Raw genomic sequence first — 18,715 nt, forward strand, 5'->3', positions numbered from 1 at the left:
CCAGGGGGCGTGTCCCTAAGCCCTGGCGCCTACAACCAGTGACCCCTCGCTTTTTCCCTTCTTGCCTCCTTACAATGCCAGACCCTGCAGCCTGTGGGTCTGGAGACCCCTTGGAAGAGCCCCGGCGGCTCCTGGAGCAGCTCTTATCCACAGGCTTTGCAGCTGGAGAGCCTGGGCCTCCCAGTTGGGCCAGGATCTGCTTATGGCTGCGCTGACCGCCGTTCATCAGGGCTGACACCCTTTCGTATCCCCCATCCCAGGTCTCTGTACCCCTCAGTTAGCTCTGGAGACAAGGCGCTGGTTTTGTTGGTTTGGAGAAGCAGGGAGAGTAATTTAACCCACAGAGCCCAAGGACCAGGTGGCCCCAGCGGGTGGCTGGGTCATTGCCTTGGAGGCACAGAAGAGGGAAAGTTCTGGCTGGGACATGCTCCTCAGTGACAGGGAGGGCCAGACTGAGGGTCTCCTAGCCTTTCAGCTCACCCTCCTTCTCAAGGTTCTTCCACTGACCCCCCCTCCCAGGGTGGTCCTCTGTGCCAGAGCCTACAGGCTGTTCCAATGTCACGGGCACCTCCCAACGCCGTGCCTGCTGCGGGAAAGTCACTGAAAGCAAAAGACGGCCTTATGGGCACACGGGCCCTGAGGGTTTTACCAGGCACGGGCGTTCTCCCAAACTAAAAGGCAAAACACAAAACTAAAAAAATAAGTTGCCATTGAGTTGACTCTGACTCACGGCGACCCATGTGCTCCATGGGGTTTTCAATGACTGATTTTTTGGGAGTAGATCACCAGTCCTTTCTTCCAAGGCACCTCCGGGTGGACTCAAACCTCCAAGCTTTCAGTTAGCAGCCAAGAGCTTTAACTGTTTGCGACACCCGGGGACTCCTTCCTAACGAGGAGACAGCGAGGTCAAGCTCTTGCTCCTTGAAATGACCGCAGGTTTGTGCTGGCCTCAGGCGGGAGTTTCACGGAGGCAAAGGCACACAGCCAGAGCGGTATATTCATGATGGGGCATCAAAGCCTGGCCCCTCGCTTCAGCTTGGGAGCATCCTGAGTCCCACGCTGCCCAGGTGATGTGACTGAGAGCACCCCGATAAACCACCAGCGCCAAAATCTCCGTCTGGGCCGTGAGCTGGTGTGCAGTACAGCGGGGCCGAAACCCAGGGCTCATGCTGGTTCCGTGGCCCCCACTACCCACGGAATACAGTCTTGGGGCTCGGCCTCATTTTCTCAGCCTCTACTCCCGCCTCCCAACAGACACTCTCAGCAAGGTCACCCTGACCCTTCTGTGCAGCATCTTCCTGATCTGTCTTTGGGTTCCTCTCTAGCCACGTTCCTCCCTTCTGGTCTGCGGGCTTGTGGCTTCCAGGAACCCACTTTCTGGGTCCCCCACTTCAATGCCATGCCGGTTCTGCCTCCTTCGCTGCTCTGGTTTTTCACCCCCTTACCCCCTCATGGTGGCCGCGTGCAGACTCGGGCTTCTGGGAACAGCTACCTTCTGGAGACTCCACGGGGAAACTCCTGCCCCACCCTCCCTGGAGCCCCAGTCTCGATGCTGTGGCTGACCCTGCTCTCCTCCCGGCCACTAACGGCATCCCCAGCTCGGTGCCTTCTGAGCACAACCCCTGACAGTCCGACCCCACCCAGCTCTCCCCATACCAGCTGATGCTAACTCCATCCTTCTGGCTGCTTCCATCAAACGCCAGTCACACTCACAAAGAAAAGACCAGATTTACTGGCCTGGCAGAGACTGGAGAAACCCCGAGGGTATGGCCCCCAGACTCCCATTTAGCTCACTGGTGAAGTCATTCCCGAGGTTCACCATTCAGCCGGGGATAGGACAGCCCCATAAAACATAACGGGACTAATGAGGCACAGCAGTTCAGGGACAAAGACTAGAAGGCAGAAGGGGACAGGAAAGCTGGTGATAGAGAACCCAAGATTGAGTAAGGACAGTGTTGACATGTAGTGGGGTTGTTAACCATTGTCATAGGGCAATATGCGCACTAACTGTTTAATGAGAAAGTATTTTGTTCTGTAAACCTTCATCTAAAGTGAGGATATCAGCACAACTGAAGAATGTAATTGATGTAACTGAATTGTACATGTAGAAATTTTTGAAATGGTGTATCTTTGGCTATGTATATTTTCACCAAAAAAAAAAAGGTCCTCCGAGGCCGAGAAGGGAGCGTGTTGACATGTCGTGGGGTTGTTAGCCAATGTCATAAAACAATATTTGTACTGACTGTTTAATGAGAAGATATTTGTTCTGTAAACCGTCACCTAAAGTACAATTTAAAAAAAAAAGCCAGTCACCCTTGGTCTGACTGAGACTGGAGGAACCCCGGAAAGCATGGCCCCTGGATTCTCTAGTAGCCCAGAACTAAAACAATTTCTGAGGCCAACTCTTCAGACAGGGATTGGACTGGACTGTGGGACATAAAGTGATACTCGTGAGGAGTGTGCCTCTTAGTTCAAGTAGATACAAGAGACTAAATGGGCAGCTTCTGTCTGGAGGTGAGATGGGCAGGCAGAGAGGGTTAGGAGCTGGTTGAATGGACATGGGGAATCAGGGGTGGAAAGGAGGAGTGTGCTGTCGCAGAATGGGGTGAGCAATTAGGGTCACATAACAATGTATGTATAAATCTTTGTATGGGAGATTAACTTGAAATGTGAACTTCATTTAAACTACAACAATAAACAACAACAAAAAAAAGCCAGACACCCTTGGCTTTGTCTCGTCCAATGCACTAGAAAATCAGAGGACCAGGACTTCACACGGCCACTGCTATGGTCACTACCCTGTAGATCAGGTCTCTGCAGCAAGCTCCTGATGGGCTTGCCTCTGGCATCTTCCCCCACGGCAGCCAGGGGGATCTTTTAAAGCACCAAGTCTGTAATGGTGTGTAATGGTCTGACAGACTGGAGAAACCCCAGAAGACATGGCCCCGGACTCTCAGTCAACCCAGAATTAAAGCCATTCTCGAAGCCAACTCTTCAGACAAAGATTAGACTGGACTATGGGACATAAAATGATACTCATGAAGAGTGTGCTTCTTAGCTCCAGTAGATACTTGAGACTAATTGCGCAGCTTCTGTCCTGAAGCGAGATGGGAAGGCAGAGAGGGTCAGGAGCTGGTTGAATGGACACGGGAAATCTGGGGTGGAAAGGAAGAGTGTGCTGTCACAGTATAGGGAGAACAAGCAGGGTCACATAACAGTGTATGTATAAATTTTTGTATGAGAAACTGACTTGAGCTGTAAACTTTCACCTAAAGCACAATTTGAAAAAAAAACAACAAAGCACCAAATCTGATCAGGTTTCTCCTCGGCCCCCACCTCATGAGGAGTCTGGTCTTCAGCACTCTGGATGGTTCCTTACTCACCACCTGGGGTCCTAGCTCACCTCACACTCACCCTCACAGCTTCCCCCCTGCTCACTCCCTGGTCATAGCCCGCCTTCACAGCCTCACCTCTGCTCACTGCCACAGCCACACCGTTCACACAGTCCTCTCTGGCCTGCGGGGTCTCACTGGCTGTTCCCTTCCTCGTCTGAGTCTCTGCTCAGATCATACTGATGACCCTGCTCCCTTCCAAGTCCCCTCATTCTATCTACCTCAGACATGATATTTGCTTATTCCTCGTGCTTGTTCATCTCCCTTTGAAACAGCGAGCCATCTGAGGATGGAGCCTTCCTTGTCTGCGTCCCTGATGACCAGGCTTGGCACACAGTAGGTGTTCAAAAAATACTTGTGAAATGAACTGACTCGAACTGCGTCTCTCCTAGAGGCCCCTGGGAGCTATCGAGGTTCTGGGCCCTTCCTCAGGTGGTGTTGGGAAGCAGAGGAGGTTGGTGAGCAGGGCAGTGACACAGCCGTACAGTATTGGGGCCCTGGTCTGCAGGTGGACTGCAGGATGCTGGACTTTGGGGGCCATCAGGGTGTTGCTGGGAACCAGGGGAGGAGCTGAGGAAGGGGGCCATGGTCTTCAGGTGGACTGCAGGGCGCTGGGCATTGGGGGCCAGCGGGGTGTTCCTGGGAATCAAGGAGGAGATGAGGAAGGAAAGGAGAGGGACCCGCTTCCATCTGGCCCCAAGGGAGAAGGGGCACCGGGTTGTTAACGGGTCCCTCTAGCTGCCACAGTATGCTTTAACTGATGCCAGTTCTGACACTTCCTTCCAAGCACTGCGCTCTCTAGTTTAGGAGACCAAGTCATGGGACTGACTGGCAGGCAGTGACAATGATAATGAGCATTTGCAGAATTCGCTGTGCTGCTTTTCATCCTCACAGCAGAATTCCACGAGGCCTGGTCACTCTCTTTGTGCTTGTAGAGAAACCAAGGCACCTGACCCCGGGCCTGCCCCAGACCCCGCCAGACAAGGCTACCCCCAGGGCTCTGTCCCACATACTCACTGCACAGAGTTGTAGCTGGAGAAGGAGATGAGGCCCCCGAAGGCCAGGGAGAAGGAATAGAACACCTGGGCTCCTGCGTCCAGCCAGGTGACTGGGTTGGCCAGTTCCGTGACCTGCGGGCCAAGCAGACACTCAGACCTGGAAGCTCAGTGCGCCACCTCGCTGGGCCGTGTATCTCGGAGCCACGGGAAAACCACGGAGGGGTGGTCCACGCTCCGGCTTCTTTCCAGAGGAGGCAGTTGTGGCCACATGAAGAAGAGCAGGCCACAGGGTGGGTTGGGGGAGCAGGGCCTGCCCACCGGGAAGCAAAGCCAAGGCTAATGTGCGAGTGGTCCTGACCAAGAGTGCCCCCTAAGGATGGAAGGGATTCCTTCCCCATATGGGGTGGGCTGCTGTCTGTGCACCAAGCAGCAAAGTCATGCTGCAGCTTGATGTGTCCAAGGATAGGTGGTCCTGCCTGCCCCATGGGATGGGTCGTCCCCTCTCCTGTGCCCCAGGTGACCGCCTCAGCCCTGGGACTGGCCGGGAGCAGGCGGCACTCAACTACGGACAGAGCCAGTCATGAGGAGGAGGGCGCAGGGGAGCCCCAAGGAGCCTAGTCCTTCAGTGCCGGGCCCCCATCTCGGCAGAGTTCGGCACCCCGGAACAGATGAAGGGGACTCACGTTTGGGGTGAAGAGGAAGACGATGCCCTTGCTGGCTCCCTTCAGGGTCAAGCCTCGGATGAGGAAGATGGTCAAGACAATGTAGGGCAGCGTGGACGTGACGTACACAGCCTGTGGAGGAGGGAAGGCCGTGTGGGGGAGGCTTAACGAGGGGGAGGGGAGTCCAGAGCCCCAGGCCTCTCCTCAAATCAGCCCAACCCAGGGAAAGGCCTTGACCATGAGGACTCTGCCCTCTGTGCCTCTCCTGAATGACTGGGGCTTGAGCTTCCCAAATAAAGAAGATTTAACTTCTTCCATTTTCCACCCTTTCCTTTTTTAAATTTAACTCTTTCCAATCAGATAGCTATTCTGGATCATTGTTGTGCATGGCATTCAAAGCATTGTGGTTGAAAGCAGCCTTGGCCAGGTCCCTGGGCCTCCAGACTGGGTGATCCAGTCCTGGGGAAGGTTAGCGGGTTGGCTCCTTCCAGACAAAGGCCATGTGGCAGCCTGAGGACAGAGGCAGCAGGGAGGGCCCTGGTGGTGGGCAGGGTCTGTGACTGCAGAGCCAGGTTCAGTGGTACAGCTGGCGTCTGGAGCATCCACTGAGAGCGTCCCAGGTGTGGGCCCCCTCTGCACCATCCCCCTGCATTCAGAACCCCTGCAGCCTGGCTCAGAGTCAACACCCAAGCGCTCTGATGTGACGGGGAGGGCCGCCTAAGCACAGTACCCAGCCATACCTTCCCTGTGGTCTCGATGCCACGGATGGTGCACACGTAGAGCACGCTCCAGGCGGACGTCAGGCAGAGCAGGATCCACCACTGGATGGAACCTGAGTCGTTGATGGATGTGGAGATGTTGAGTGTCTCTCGGTACCAGAAGTAGTCCACAGGGGAGCTCCGGACACACTCCTCCACGTAGCCTGGCAGAAGATGCAGGCATTGGCTCACTTTAGTTACTGGTTACAAAGAATGTGAATGATGGAAGGAGGATGGTGGGCCTCTGAGCTGGAGGAGACAGCGGCCCACCTCCTTGAGGCCATAACACCAGGGACATATGTACACACACATGGACACCCATTCACAAGCATGCATGCACACTTGTGTGCACACGAATGCACACGTGCACACAGTTTATGCACACACATGCACATGAAGTTTGTGCACATGTAGGCACATGAATGTACAGCATGCATGCATGTTTGTACACGTGCAAAATGACCTGTGCACATTGTGTGTGCACATGCATGCTTACGTGTTCACACATGCTCACACTCACATCTGTGTGCACACAAACATGCTTGTGCACACACATGTACACACACCCACACACATCGTTGTGAAAAGACATCAGTTCCAAGTGTGAGGTGCACTCACTGGGCCCCTGATGACCTCCCTTCTCCCTCTGAGTCCAGGCCATGGGGAGCCCCACACAGGTGTATCTAGGAGGCAGTCCACAGACAAGATGCTCAGCAATGTGGGAGATCACTAGAGACCTTAGTGTTCCCTTGCCAGGGTCTGCACTGGGCCATTCTGTTCAGCTGCCCTCATTCCCACCACACAGGTCCCTGGGCATCGTCTTCCTCTTCACCCCAAACGTGAGTCCCCTTCATCTGTTCCGGGGTGCCGAACTCTGCCGAGATGGGGGCCCGGCACTGAAGGACTAGGCTCCTTGGGGCTCCCCTGTGCCCTCCTCCTCATGACTGGCTCTGTCTGTAGTTGAGTGCCGCCTGCTCCCGGCCAGTCCCAGGGCTGAGGCAGTCACCTGGGGCACAGGAGAGTGGACGACCCATCCCATGGGGCAGACTCATGGGACTGCATTATAACCTTTCTAAGAGGGGATCAGTCTAATCCAGGATGCCCCCACCCCACTTCAGAGACGGAGAAATGCCCTGAGCAGTCCCAGAGTGGAGGAGAGATATCACGAGGGTGGGGGGAGGTTAGGACTTGTCTTTTTCTGACCCAAAGGGGCCAACTGTGTAAAAAATTTTATTTTATTTGTTGTTGTTGAAAATATACACAGCAAGACGTACACTAATTCAACAGTTTCTGCATGTACAATTCAGTGATATTGATTACATTCTTGCAATTGTGTGACCATTTTCAGCCGTCTTTTCAGAATTGCTCCTCTCACATTAACATAAACTCACTGCCCGCTAAGTTTCCTATCTAACCTTTCCAGTTGCTCTTGTCGGTTTGATCCCATATAGATAGATCTTTAAAAGAGCACAGTGCTCAAGGCAGATCATTTTGACTAATCATCTGTCTGTTGAACTGTGGTGGCTTTCATTTTACAGTGATGCTGGAAGCCAGGGAGAACTCTTTATAGAATTTTGCAAGACCAACAACTGCTTCACTGCAAATACCTTTTTCAACAACATAAATGGTGACTATACATGGGGACTTCACTGAAAGGAATACACAGGAATCAAGGGAACTACATCTGTGGAAAGAGATGAAAGAGAAGCCAAATATCATCAGTTAGAACAAGGCCAGGGGCCAACTGCGGAACAGACCATCAATTGCTCATATGCAAGTTGAAGTTGAAGCTGAAGACAATTAGAGCAAGTCTACGAGAGCCAAAATACCACCTTGAGTATATCTGACCTGAACTTAGAGATCATCTCAAGAACAGATTTGACTCACTGAACACTGATGATTGAAGAACAGACGATTTGTGGAATGACATCAAGGACATCATGTATGAAGAAAGCAAAAGATCATTAAAAAGACAGGAAAGAAAAGACCCAAATAAATATCAAAAGAGACTCTGAAACTTGCTTTTGGAAGTAGAGCAGCTAAAGCGAATGGAAGAAATGATGAAGTAAAAGAGCTGAACAGAAGATTTCAAAGGCAGCTCAAGAAGACGAAGTATTATAAAGAAATGTGCAAAGGCTTGGAGTTAGGAAACTAAAAAGGAAGAACACACTTGGCAATTCTCAAGCTGAAAGAAATGAAGAGAAAATTCAAGCCTCGAGTTGCAATATTGAAGGATTCTATGGGGAAAATATTAAACGATGCAGGAAGTATCAAAAGAAAATGGAAGGAATACACAGTCACTGTACCAAAAAGAGCTGGTACACATTCAGTCATTTCAGGAGAAGCATATAATCAGGAACTGATGGTACTGAAGGAAGAAGTCTAAGCTGCACTGAAAGCACTGGCGAGAAACAAGGCTTCAGGAATTGATGGAATAACAATTGTGATGTTTCAACAAATGGATGCAGTGCTGCAAGAACTCATTTGTCTATGCCAAGAAATCTGGAAGAAAACTACCTGGCCAACTGACTGGAAGAGATCCATATTTATGTCTATTCACAAGAAAGGTGATTCAACAGAATGTGGAAATTATCAAACAGTATCATAATATCACAGGTAAATAAAGTTTTGCTGAAGGTCATTCAAAAGTAATTGCAGCAGTACTTCAACAGGGAACTGCCAGAAATTCAAGCCCAATTCAGAAGAGGACGTGGAACCAGGGATATCATTGCTGATGTCAGATGTATCTTGACTGAAAGCAGAGAATGCCGGAAAGATGTTTACCTGTGTTTTATTGACTATGCAAAGGCGTTCGACTGTGTGGATCATAGCAAATTATGGATAACATTGCAAAGAATGGGAATTCCAGAACACTTAATTGTGCTCATGAGGAACCTGTACGTAGACCAAGAGGCAGTCATTTGAACAGAACAATGAGATACTACGTGGTTTAAAGTCAGGAAAGGTGTGAGTCAGGGTTGTACTTGTTCACCATATTTATTCAATCTGTATGCTGAGCAAATCGAGAAGCTGGACTATGTGAAGAAGAATGAGGCATCAGGATTGGAGGAAGACTCATTAACAACCTGCAATATACAGATGACACAATCTTGCTGGCTGAAAGCTAAGAGAACTTGAAGAACTTACTGATGAAGATCAAAGACCACAGCCTTCAGTATGGATTACTCCTCAACATAAAGAAAACAAAAATCCTCACAAATGGACCAATAAGCAACATCACGATAAATGGAGAAAAGACTGACTTTGTCAACGGAACGCCCATGGAAGCAGCTGTCAGGAAATCCAAAGACGCATTGCATTAGGCAAATCTGCTGCAAAAGACCTCTTTAAAGTGTTCAAAAGCAAAGATGTCAGTCTGAGGACTAAGGTGAGCCTGACCCAAGCCATGGTGTTTTCGACTGCCTCGTATGCATGCGAAAGCCTGGTAATGAATAGGGAAGACCTAAGAAGAATTGATGCATTTGAATTATGGTGTTGGAGAAGAATATTGAATATACCATGAACTGCCAGAAGAACAAACAAATCTGTCTTGGAAGCAGTACAAACAGAATGTTCCTTAGAAGCAAAGATGGCAAGACTATATCTCACATACTTTGGACATGTTATCAGGAGGGATCAGTCCCTGGAGAAGGACATCATGTTTGGTAAAGTAGAAGGTTAGTGAAAAAGAGGAAGACCCTTGACGAGATAGATTGACACAGTGGCTACACCTACGGGCTTGAACATAGCAACAATTGTGAGAATGGTGCAGGACCAGGCAGTGTTTTGTTCTGTACCAATTCAATGGCACCTAACAACAACAACAACACTTACTTGGTTTCGGGACAACTTCAGGGGATATTTTTGGTTGAAGGTTTAAAGATTATTTCAGGACAATAGTTTCAGGGGTTCATCTAGCCTCAATGGCTCCAGAAAGTCTGCAGTCCATTAGAATGTAAAATTTTGTTGTGCGTTTCCCCAAAGGGGCCAATTTTGGCGACCCTGAGCCTCAGTTAAGTCATAAAGGGACCTGAGCAGTGAAAAAAAAAAATGTATTATTCACTCTCTGCTTACTGGATCAATGGTTACAAAATAGGCCATTCAAATCCTGATGCAAACGTGGAGAACTGCCAAGACAGCTCAGGTCCACTGCCCCCTCTCCTGGCCCCAGCAAAGTATCTGCCACCCCCTCCTGGGTAGGGAGTCCTGGAAAGGCCAGGATGGTGAGGGGCACGAGCCCACTGTGCAAAGAAAGTGGCTCCAGAAGGAAGCAGCAGGTGGTGGATGATCACATCACCTGCCTTGAGGGCATGTAGCAACACTGTCCACCTGGAGCAGGTATGGACACCCCCAGGATGCCCATACCCAATGCTGGTAGCAAATCTTCTTTGCTGCCAGGGCCCATGGAGGGAAGGGTCTTGGTGGAACCTGTAGGACCCTGGGCCTGCCTCTGCCCCAAGCAGGTGGGCACCTGGCAGAGAAGTTCCTACCCGTTTCCATTTGGAGTGACCTCCTTCAAGCCACCATTCCACCTTGAGCTAGGAAGCCCACCATTTTTTTTTCTTGCACTGTAATTTTTTATAAAAGCTCTGTTGGCCCTAGAGGTGCCCTGGTCTTTGCCAAAACTGATCTATAGCAATCTTAATTAAAAAAAAAAAAAATTGTTGTCGTGTGTGTTGTCAAGTCAATCCCGACTCATAGTGATCCTATGGGACAGAGTAGGGCTGCCCCATAGGGTTTCCTAGGCTGAAATCTTTATGGGAACAGGCTGCCAGGTCTCTTCTCCTGTGAAGCAGCTGGTGAGTTCGAACTCCTGATCTTCCGGTTAGCAGCCGAGCGCTTAACCATTGCACCACCAGGGCTCCTTAGGGTAACTATTCCTGATATAGGTCCTTGGGTGGTACGAATGGTTTGTGCTCAACTATTAATCAAAAGGTTGGCAGTTCAAACACACCCAATGGTGCCACAGAAGAAATATCTGGTTATCTACTTCCATAAAGATTACAGCCAAGAAATTCCTATGGGACAGTCTCTATGAGCCAGAATCAACTTGATGGCAATGGGTTTGGTTTTGGTTTTATTCATGACATGTGTTGATCATATGTGTTGACATGTGATACCCAGCAGGTGAGGTGGAGTGGAAGGTGTGTGGTGACTCCTCCGGGCCGGGCTCACCTGTCATGTTCCCGCTGACAGGACATTGGCTCCATGGCAGGGGGTCCTGGAAGGAGTTGAAGAAGTACCACATGATCCAGGCAATGATGGTGTTGTAGTAGAGGCCCACCATGAAGGACACGAACATGGAGGCGATGCCTGGGGGATAGAGGTCACGTGGGCTGCTGCCCCAACATGTTACCTGCCCTGTCCCCACCTCAGTGCTGCTCATGCTGCTCGCGTCACGGTCCCTGGGAGGAGTGGCTCTGCTCCCAGCAAAGGGAGCGGACAACAGCTGAATGGGATTGCCCCCTGTTGGGACACGTGGGGCAGGAGGGCAGCGGGATTTAGGAAAGTGCACAGAGCAGACATGGGGGATCACCCTCCAGGTTCACCCCGAGAGCAGCTACACATGTGGGTGGAGTGACTTACACCACTTTGCAGTTGGGGAAACTGAAGCTTTGAGAACATGGGGCATGATAGGCCTGGGAGGTCACCGTGGCCATGGCATCCAGCCAGAGAGAGAGACAGAGAGTGAGAGAGACAGAGACAGTGATAGACAGAGACAGAGAGACAGAAAGAGACAGAGGCAGAGAGAAAGAAAGGAGACAGGGAGATAGAGAGAGACAGTGACAGACAGAAACAGAGGTAGAGAGACAGAGACAGAGAGATAGAGTGACAGAGATAGACAGAGACAGAGAGAAAAGACACAGAGTGATAGAGACAGAGACACAGGGAAAAGAAACAGAGACAGAAGAGACAGGCAGAGAGAAAGAAAGGAGACAGAGAGGTAGACAGAGAGACAGAAAGAGACAGAGGCAAGAGAGACAGACAGACACGGTCAGAGAGAGGAGACCTTGAAAACTGACAAGAGAGGGTCATTGTGAGCAGCAGTGGTTCTGGCTGTGGCCCAGACCTCAGCTGGGAAAGTGGGCAGACACCTTGGCTGGAAGCGAATCCCTTTTGAACGGACTCTCCCCCCCGCCACCTCTGGGGTATTTCCCTGTGTGCCCCTCCTCGGAGTTCTCACCAACCTTGTCCTCTTGGGGAGTTCATGTCTGAGGTCCCTACTGGTTCACCAAGTTTGTAAAAGAGTGACTACGTGTGGTGGGTCAGTTCTCAGCCATCCGCTGAGGGAAGCAGAGGAGCCTCCCTCAGAGGCCAGTGCCCCCATGTGACCTCCACGGCCCTTGCTGCATCCTGTCTGGAGGAGAGTGTGGCCACTTGGGCCCCTCTGTGTCAACACCCCCATGCCCTAGGCCTCCAGAGGACCCAGATAGCCTCTGCAGACCAGGCTGCTCCCAGTAGCCTCACTTACTGGCAACCAGGAGTGGCCCTGGCTGGACACTGCAATTTACACTCCAGAACATTCTAGAAAGAGTTTTCCAAAGGCCTCAGGTGGCAAGGGAGCACCAACCCTGAGAGTGTCCTCTCCCTGAAAATGCACAGGGCAAGGAACCAGGAAGGAAACCCATGCCTGTGGTCAACTCCGGGGCCCGGGTGGCTGTAGGCACTCACCTACGCCCTTCAGGGCTGGGTGGATGGAGCTCCAGACGCCCACGCTCCCCTTCCGCAGCCTTTGTCCGATAGCGAACTCCAGGTGCAGCAGCGGGATCCCCTCCAACACCAGCAGGATGAGGAACGGGATCATAAAGGCTCCTAGAGAGGGAAAAAAGCAACAGCACAGTCAGGTGGATTTACCATTTCAATAGCTCCCTCCTTAGCCATCCTTCCGTTCACAAGGTGCCACTTCACATACAAGGTACCCTCATGATGTTGCTTATTGGTCCAGTTGTGAGGATTTTTGCTTTCTTTATGTTGAAGTGTGATCCATACTGAAGGCTGTGGTCTGTGATCTTCATCAGTACCGGCTTTCAGTCAGCAAGGTGGTGTCATCTGCATATCACCGTTTGTTAATGGCCTTCCTCTGATCCTGACTCCACCTTCTTTATGCAGTTCAGAATACAAGTCGAATACCTTATTTTTTGTATTTTTCATGATTATTGCCTTTTATTATCAGTATCTTTATAAATCCAATCTTTATTTGTTTTCTGGGGTTGGAAACATTACATATAAACTTACAGATATTTTAATACACACATACATAAAAAATACACAAATCATAAAAAAGGATGGTCGTAAGTGTGGCTTGTAAATCAAATACATCAGAAGTCGGGGACTACCTACGTATACTAATTACAGATTATGTAATTAATTTATATTAATATATAATATTTACAAACCACCTCAACTTTTTGGTGGAGCTAGATGAGACTTCGTAAGGGATAGTGAAAAGCCCAAGTTCAAGGTCATGGTAGTCCTGGGGCTCGTGTTTCTCTTGTCTCAGAGTGGCTAAGCATCCCCCGTGAATCAGGCCCAGATGGAAAAACAAAGCAACATTCTTTAAGTACACAGAGTCCAGGTAATCTTTTGAGTACAGTCTAGCAAAGATTAGAAGTTTTGTGGTTTCCAAAGGTCGTTAAAATGCAATCAAGATGCAATCAGTGACAGAGAGATAAGAGGTCAAAAGACTTTTATTGTTTAGTGTTTATGTTAAGTCCTAATCCCTGATGAGCAACTTTTAGAGTCTCTTCTGACATCCATTTTGGTCTTTTCAAAGTTGCTCTTGAAGTCGAGTAGCTAAACTGAAAGGAAGAAATGATGAAGTAAAAGAGCAGAATGGAAGATTTCAAAGGGCTGCTCAAGAAGACGAAGTAAAGTATCATAATGACATGTGCAAAGATCTGGAGGTAGAAAACCAAAAGGGAAGAATACACTCAGCATTTCTCAAGCTGAAAGAACTGAAGAAAAAATTCAAGCCTCAAGTTGCAATATTGAAGGATTCTTCACGGAAAATATTAAACGACAGGAACTATCAAAAACAGATGGAAGGAATACACAGAGTCACTATACCAAAAAGAATTGGTCAACATTCAACCATTTCAGGAGGTAGCATATGATCAGGAACCAATGGTACTGAAGGAAGAGGTCCAAACTGCACTGAAGTCATTGGGCAAAAACAAGCCTGCAGGAATTGACAGAATGCCAATTCAGTTATTTCATCAGAGGGATGCAGAACCGAAAGTGCTCTCTCCTCTATGCCAAGAAATTTGGGAGAAAGTTACCTGGTCAACTGACTGGAAGAGATATATATTTATGCCCATTCCAAAGAAAGGTGATCCAACCAAATGCGGAAATTATCAAACAATATCATTAATGTCACACGCAAGTAAAATTTTGCTGAAGATCATTCAAAAGCGGTTCCAGCAGTATATTGACAGAAAACTGCCAGAAATTCAAGCTGGATACAGAAGACAATGTGGAACCAGGGATTTCACTGCTGATGTCAGATGGATCTTGGCTGAAAGCAGAGAATACCAGAAAGATGTTTACCTGTGTTTTATTGACTATGAAAAGGCATTTGACTGTGTGGGTCAAAATAAATTACGGATAACATTGTGAAGAATGGGAATTCCAGAACACTTAACTGTGCTCATGTGGGACCTGTACATGGATCAAGAGGCAGTCGTTGGAACAGAACAAGGGGATACTGGATGGTTTAAAATCAGGAAAGGTGTGCGTCAGGGTTGTATCCTTTCACCATACTTGTTCAATCTGTATGCTGAGCAAATAATCTGAGAAGCTATACTATATGGAGAAGAACGTGGCATCAGGATTGGAGGAAGACTCATTAACAACCAACGTTATAGAAATGACACAACCTTGCTTGCTGAAAGTGAAGAGAACTTGAAGCACGTACTGATGACAATCAAGGACCACAGTCTTCAGTATGGATTCCACCTCAACATAAAGAAGACAAAAATCCTCACTACTGGACCAATAAGCAACATCACGATAAACAGAGAAAAGACTGAAGTTGTCAAGGATTTCATTTTACTTGGATCCACAGTCAACACCCATGGAAGCAGCAGTCAAGAAATCAAAAGATGCATTGCATTGGGCAAATCTGCTGCAAAAGGCCTCTTTAAAGTATTGAAAAGTAAAGATGTCACCTTGAAGACTAAGGTATGCCTGACCCAAGCCATGATGTTTTCAATTGCCTCATATGCGTGTGAAAGCTGGGCAATGAATAAGGAACACTGAAGAAGAATTAATGCATTTAAATCATGGTGTTGGCAAAGAATATTGAATATACCACGGACTGCAAAAGAACCAACAAATCTGTCTTGCAAGAAATACAGCCAGAATGCCCCTTAGAAGCAAGGATGGCAAGACTACATCTCACGTACTTTGGACATGTCATCAGGAAGGATAATTCTCTGGAGAAGGACATCACGCTTGGTAGAGTAGAGGGTCAGCAAAAAAGAGGAAGACGCTCTACGAGATGGATTGACACAGTGTCTGCAACAATGGGCTCACGTATAACAATGATTGTGAGGATGGCGCAGGATCAGGCAGTGCTTTGTTCTGTTGTACATAGGGTCGCTATGAGTTGGAATCTAGTCGATGACACCTAACAACGACAAATCCTGACGGGGAATTTGTTAGCTGGGCATTTCCCAGGAGATGTAATTACTGCCCTGGGACAGCTTTCTCACTATAAGCACTTTCCAGTCCCTGACTAACGCTGTCAGGGAACCCAGGAGCCCTAGACTTATCATGGTGCTGACTCAGGCCACCCGTGGACTCTACCCTTATCTGCTGACTTCCTCTTCACCCTGTGTGTCCCTGCCCTCCATCTCCCCCTGCTGGTCTCCTCCTCCCAATGGAGTCAGACTCTAAATCCATGTTGTTGTTACTGTGTACTCTGGAGTTGATTCTGACTCAGTCACAGTGACCCTATAGGACAGAGTAGAACTGCCCCACATGGTTTCCAAGGAGTGGTTGGTGGATTTGAACTGCTGACCTTTTGGTTAGCCAACTGAGCTCTTAACCACTTAGCTACCAGGGCTCCTCTAATTCCATAGCAGAATCAAATTGTGGGGGTGGGGGGAGAGAGATCGAAACTCCTGAAAACTTCTCAGCTTTCTCGCCCCATCACTCCTTGTTTAACCCTTTGGCCTCTGCTCCTCCTTTTCTTTCTCCCCACTCCCTCCCCCCTAGTGCCTGCCTGTTTGGAAGAATAAAGGCTCTGGATCCCAGCAGCACCCCTTCCTTCTCAGATAGGCTGGCCAGTCTCCATATAGGGGGTGACCCAAGTCGCCAGCAACCTGCAGGCCTCACCCTGTGGCCCCTCTGGGGCTCCAGGGACAGCTTCCCTTAAATGCTGGGGGCTGCTGTGAGGGCTGAGGCTCAGGGCTAAAAGATCAGGGACCCCAGAGAGTAAAGGATGTGGGTCACTGTCAGCGGGATGTTGAACTCAGTGTGCCAGTGAAATGAAAAGCAGAGAGCAAGGACAGAGGTCCAAGGGAATGAAGACGGTGGAGCCAGACCCCCACTGGTGGGTGAGAGGTTGAGAGCTACCTAGCCTGAGGCTACTCAGCGCACATACTTCCATCTGCCCCAAGCTGGTCCCTGGCAGCCAGGCTTCGGGCTCACCTCCAAGGATGGCTTTGACCCCAGTAGAGTCCACTCACTAGGTCATGGAACCAGTGAGGGTAAAGTTAAAACAAGAAAATTGTTCTCTCTGATTGTTTTTCAGGGGCTTGATTTGAAACTCTCTTGGGCAGAATTACCAAGAAGAAAAACAAGTAGATAGTTCCCAAATGTCCTTAAGCCACCCCTCATGCACCCAAGGCATTCGACTGTGTGGATCATAACAAATTATGGATAACATTGCAAAGAATGGGAACTCCAGAACACTTAACTGTGCTCATGAGGAACCTGTACATAGACCAAGAGGCAGTCGTTTGAACAGAACAAGGAGATATTGCCTGGTTTAAAGTCAAGAAACATGTGCTTCAGGGTTGTATCCTTTCACCATACTTATTCAGTCTGTATGCTGAGCAAACAACCCGAGAAGCTGGACTATATGAGGAAGAACGCGGCATCAGGATTGGAAGAAGACGCATTAACAACCTGCATTGTGCAGATGACAACCTTGCTTACTAAAAGTAAAGACGACTTGAAGCACTTACTGATGAAGATCAAGGACTGCAGCCTTCAGTATGGATTACACCTCAACATAAAGAAAACAAAAATCCTCAAAACTGGACCAATAAGCAACATCATGATAAACGGAGAAAAGATAGAAGTTGTCAAGGACTTTGTTTTACTTCAGTCTACATTCAACACTCACGGAAGCAGCAGTCAAGAAATCAAATGACGCATTGCATTGGGCAAATCTGTGCAAAAGACCTCTTTAAAGTGTTCGAAAGCAAAGATGTCAGTTTGAGGACTAATGTGAGCCTGACCCAAGCCATGATGTTTTCAATTGCCTCATATGCATGCGAAAGCTGGGCAATGAATAAGGAAGATCAAATGAGAATTGATGCATTTGAGTTATAGTGTTGTCGAAGAATGTTGACTATACCATGGACTGCCAGAAGAACGAACAAATCTGTCTTGGAAGAAGTATAGCCAGAACGCTCATTAGAAGCGAGGATGGCGAGACTTCGTCTCAAGTACTTTGGACAAGTTCTCAGGAAGGATCATTCCCTGGAGAAGGACACCATGCTTGGTAAAGTAGAGGATCAGCGAAAAAGAGGAAGACCCTCCACAAGATGGACTGACACAGTGGCTGCAACAATGGGCTAATACATAACAAAGATCATGAGGGTGGCACGGGCCCATGCAGTGTTTCATTCTGTTGTACATGGGGTTGCTGTGAGTTAGAACGGACTTGATGGCACCTAACAACAATGAGAACGACAACATGCATTATTCATGATGCCTTTACCCTCCTGTCTGTCTCTCCATCTCCACTGGGGAACTTCTACTCATCCTTGGAAAGCCCACCTAGATGTTCCCTCTTCTGCAGCCTCCATTGTTGGTCCAGTGTGGGTGCACCCTCCACTGATATCCGTACACCTGGCACTCCTCCTTCGAGCTTCTCCAGGGCAAGAGGCCCGTGAACCCCTGTTGTGCAGCAGGTGTGGGTCTTTGTATGGAGTAGGTGTGCTTAGCAGGGGTTCTGGTGCTCAGCTGCTCAGCAGGCGCTCAGGTGCTCAGACACTCAGGCACTCAGGTGCTCAGGTGCTCAGGGTTCAGCAGGTGCACAGGCACTCGGGTGTTTAGCAGGAGCTCAGGTACTCAGGTGTTCAGCAAGTGCTCAGGCACTCAGGTGCTCAGGTGTTCAGCAGGTGCTCAGGTGCTCAGCAGGTGCTCAGGCACTCAGGTGTTCAGCAGGTGCTCAGGTGGTCAGGCACCCAGGTGTCCAGCAGGTGCTCAGGTGTTCAGGCATTCAGGTGCTCAGCAGGCACTCAAGTACTCAGGTATGCAGGCATTCAGACCCTCAGGTGCTCAGCAGGTGCTCGGCCAGTGAATGGAGAGGACAGGAGGGTGGGCCTGGTCTGTGCTCCCCATGTTGCAGCCTGTCCTACAGGAGCACCCCTGGAGGCAGGACCCACTCACCCACTTGTCATCCTAACTCAGGGCAGCACCCAGTATGGGGCAGACACTGAAGCACCTTGTTCTTTCAAGGAACGAGCAGGTTCTTAACTCCTCAGAGTCTTTCTCTCAAGGATTTCAAGGAATACCAATACTCTAAAAAGTAAGCCTCTGGGAATATTAGCTTTTCTTTTTTAACCCTGGCTACTTCTGAAGTGGGGTGGAGACGGGGAGGAGGGAGAGAAAGAAAGGAGAGGGCTGCGGAGTGTAAGCGGCAGAGAAAGCCATGTGCCTCTGGCCAG

At 49.2% G+C, this 18,715-nt stretch overlaps 1 protein-coding gene across 2 annotated transcripts in view; it reads right to left on the reverse strand.

The window, feature by feature from the left end:
* The window catches only part of SLC6A19 (solute carrier family 6 member 19), a 38,137-nt gene that overhangs the window by 10,684 nt on the left and 8,738 nt on the right, over positions 1-18,715 (reverse strand). For both annotated transcript variants that reach the window (XM_012556646.1, XM_004380284.1), the window contains exons 2-6: positions 12,483-12,623; positions 10,986-11,123; positions 5,793-5,974; positions 5,074-5,184; positions 4,410-4,522 (exon numbers count right to left, since the gene is read on the reverse strand). In XM_012556646.1, the coding sequence (XP_012412100.1) occupies positions 4,410-4,522; positions 5,074-5,184; positions 5,793-5,974; positions 10,986-11,123; positions 12,483-12,623 (685 nt within the window). The remainder of the gene's footprint in view (positions 1-4,409; positions 4,523-5,073; positions 5,185-5,792; positions 5,975-10,985; positions 11,124-12,482; positions 12,624-18,715) is intronic.

Source organism: Trichechus manatus, unplaced genomic scaffold, assembly GCF_000243295.1.
Source record: "Trichechus manatus latirostris isolate Lorelei unplaced genomic scaffold, TriManLat1.0 scaffold00072, whole genome shotgun sequence".
NCBI classification, from domain to species: domain Eukaryota; kingdom Metazoa; phylum Chordata; class Mammalia; order Sirenia; family Trichechidae; genus Trichechus; species Trichechus manatus.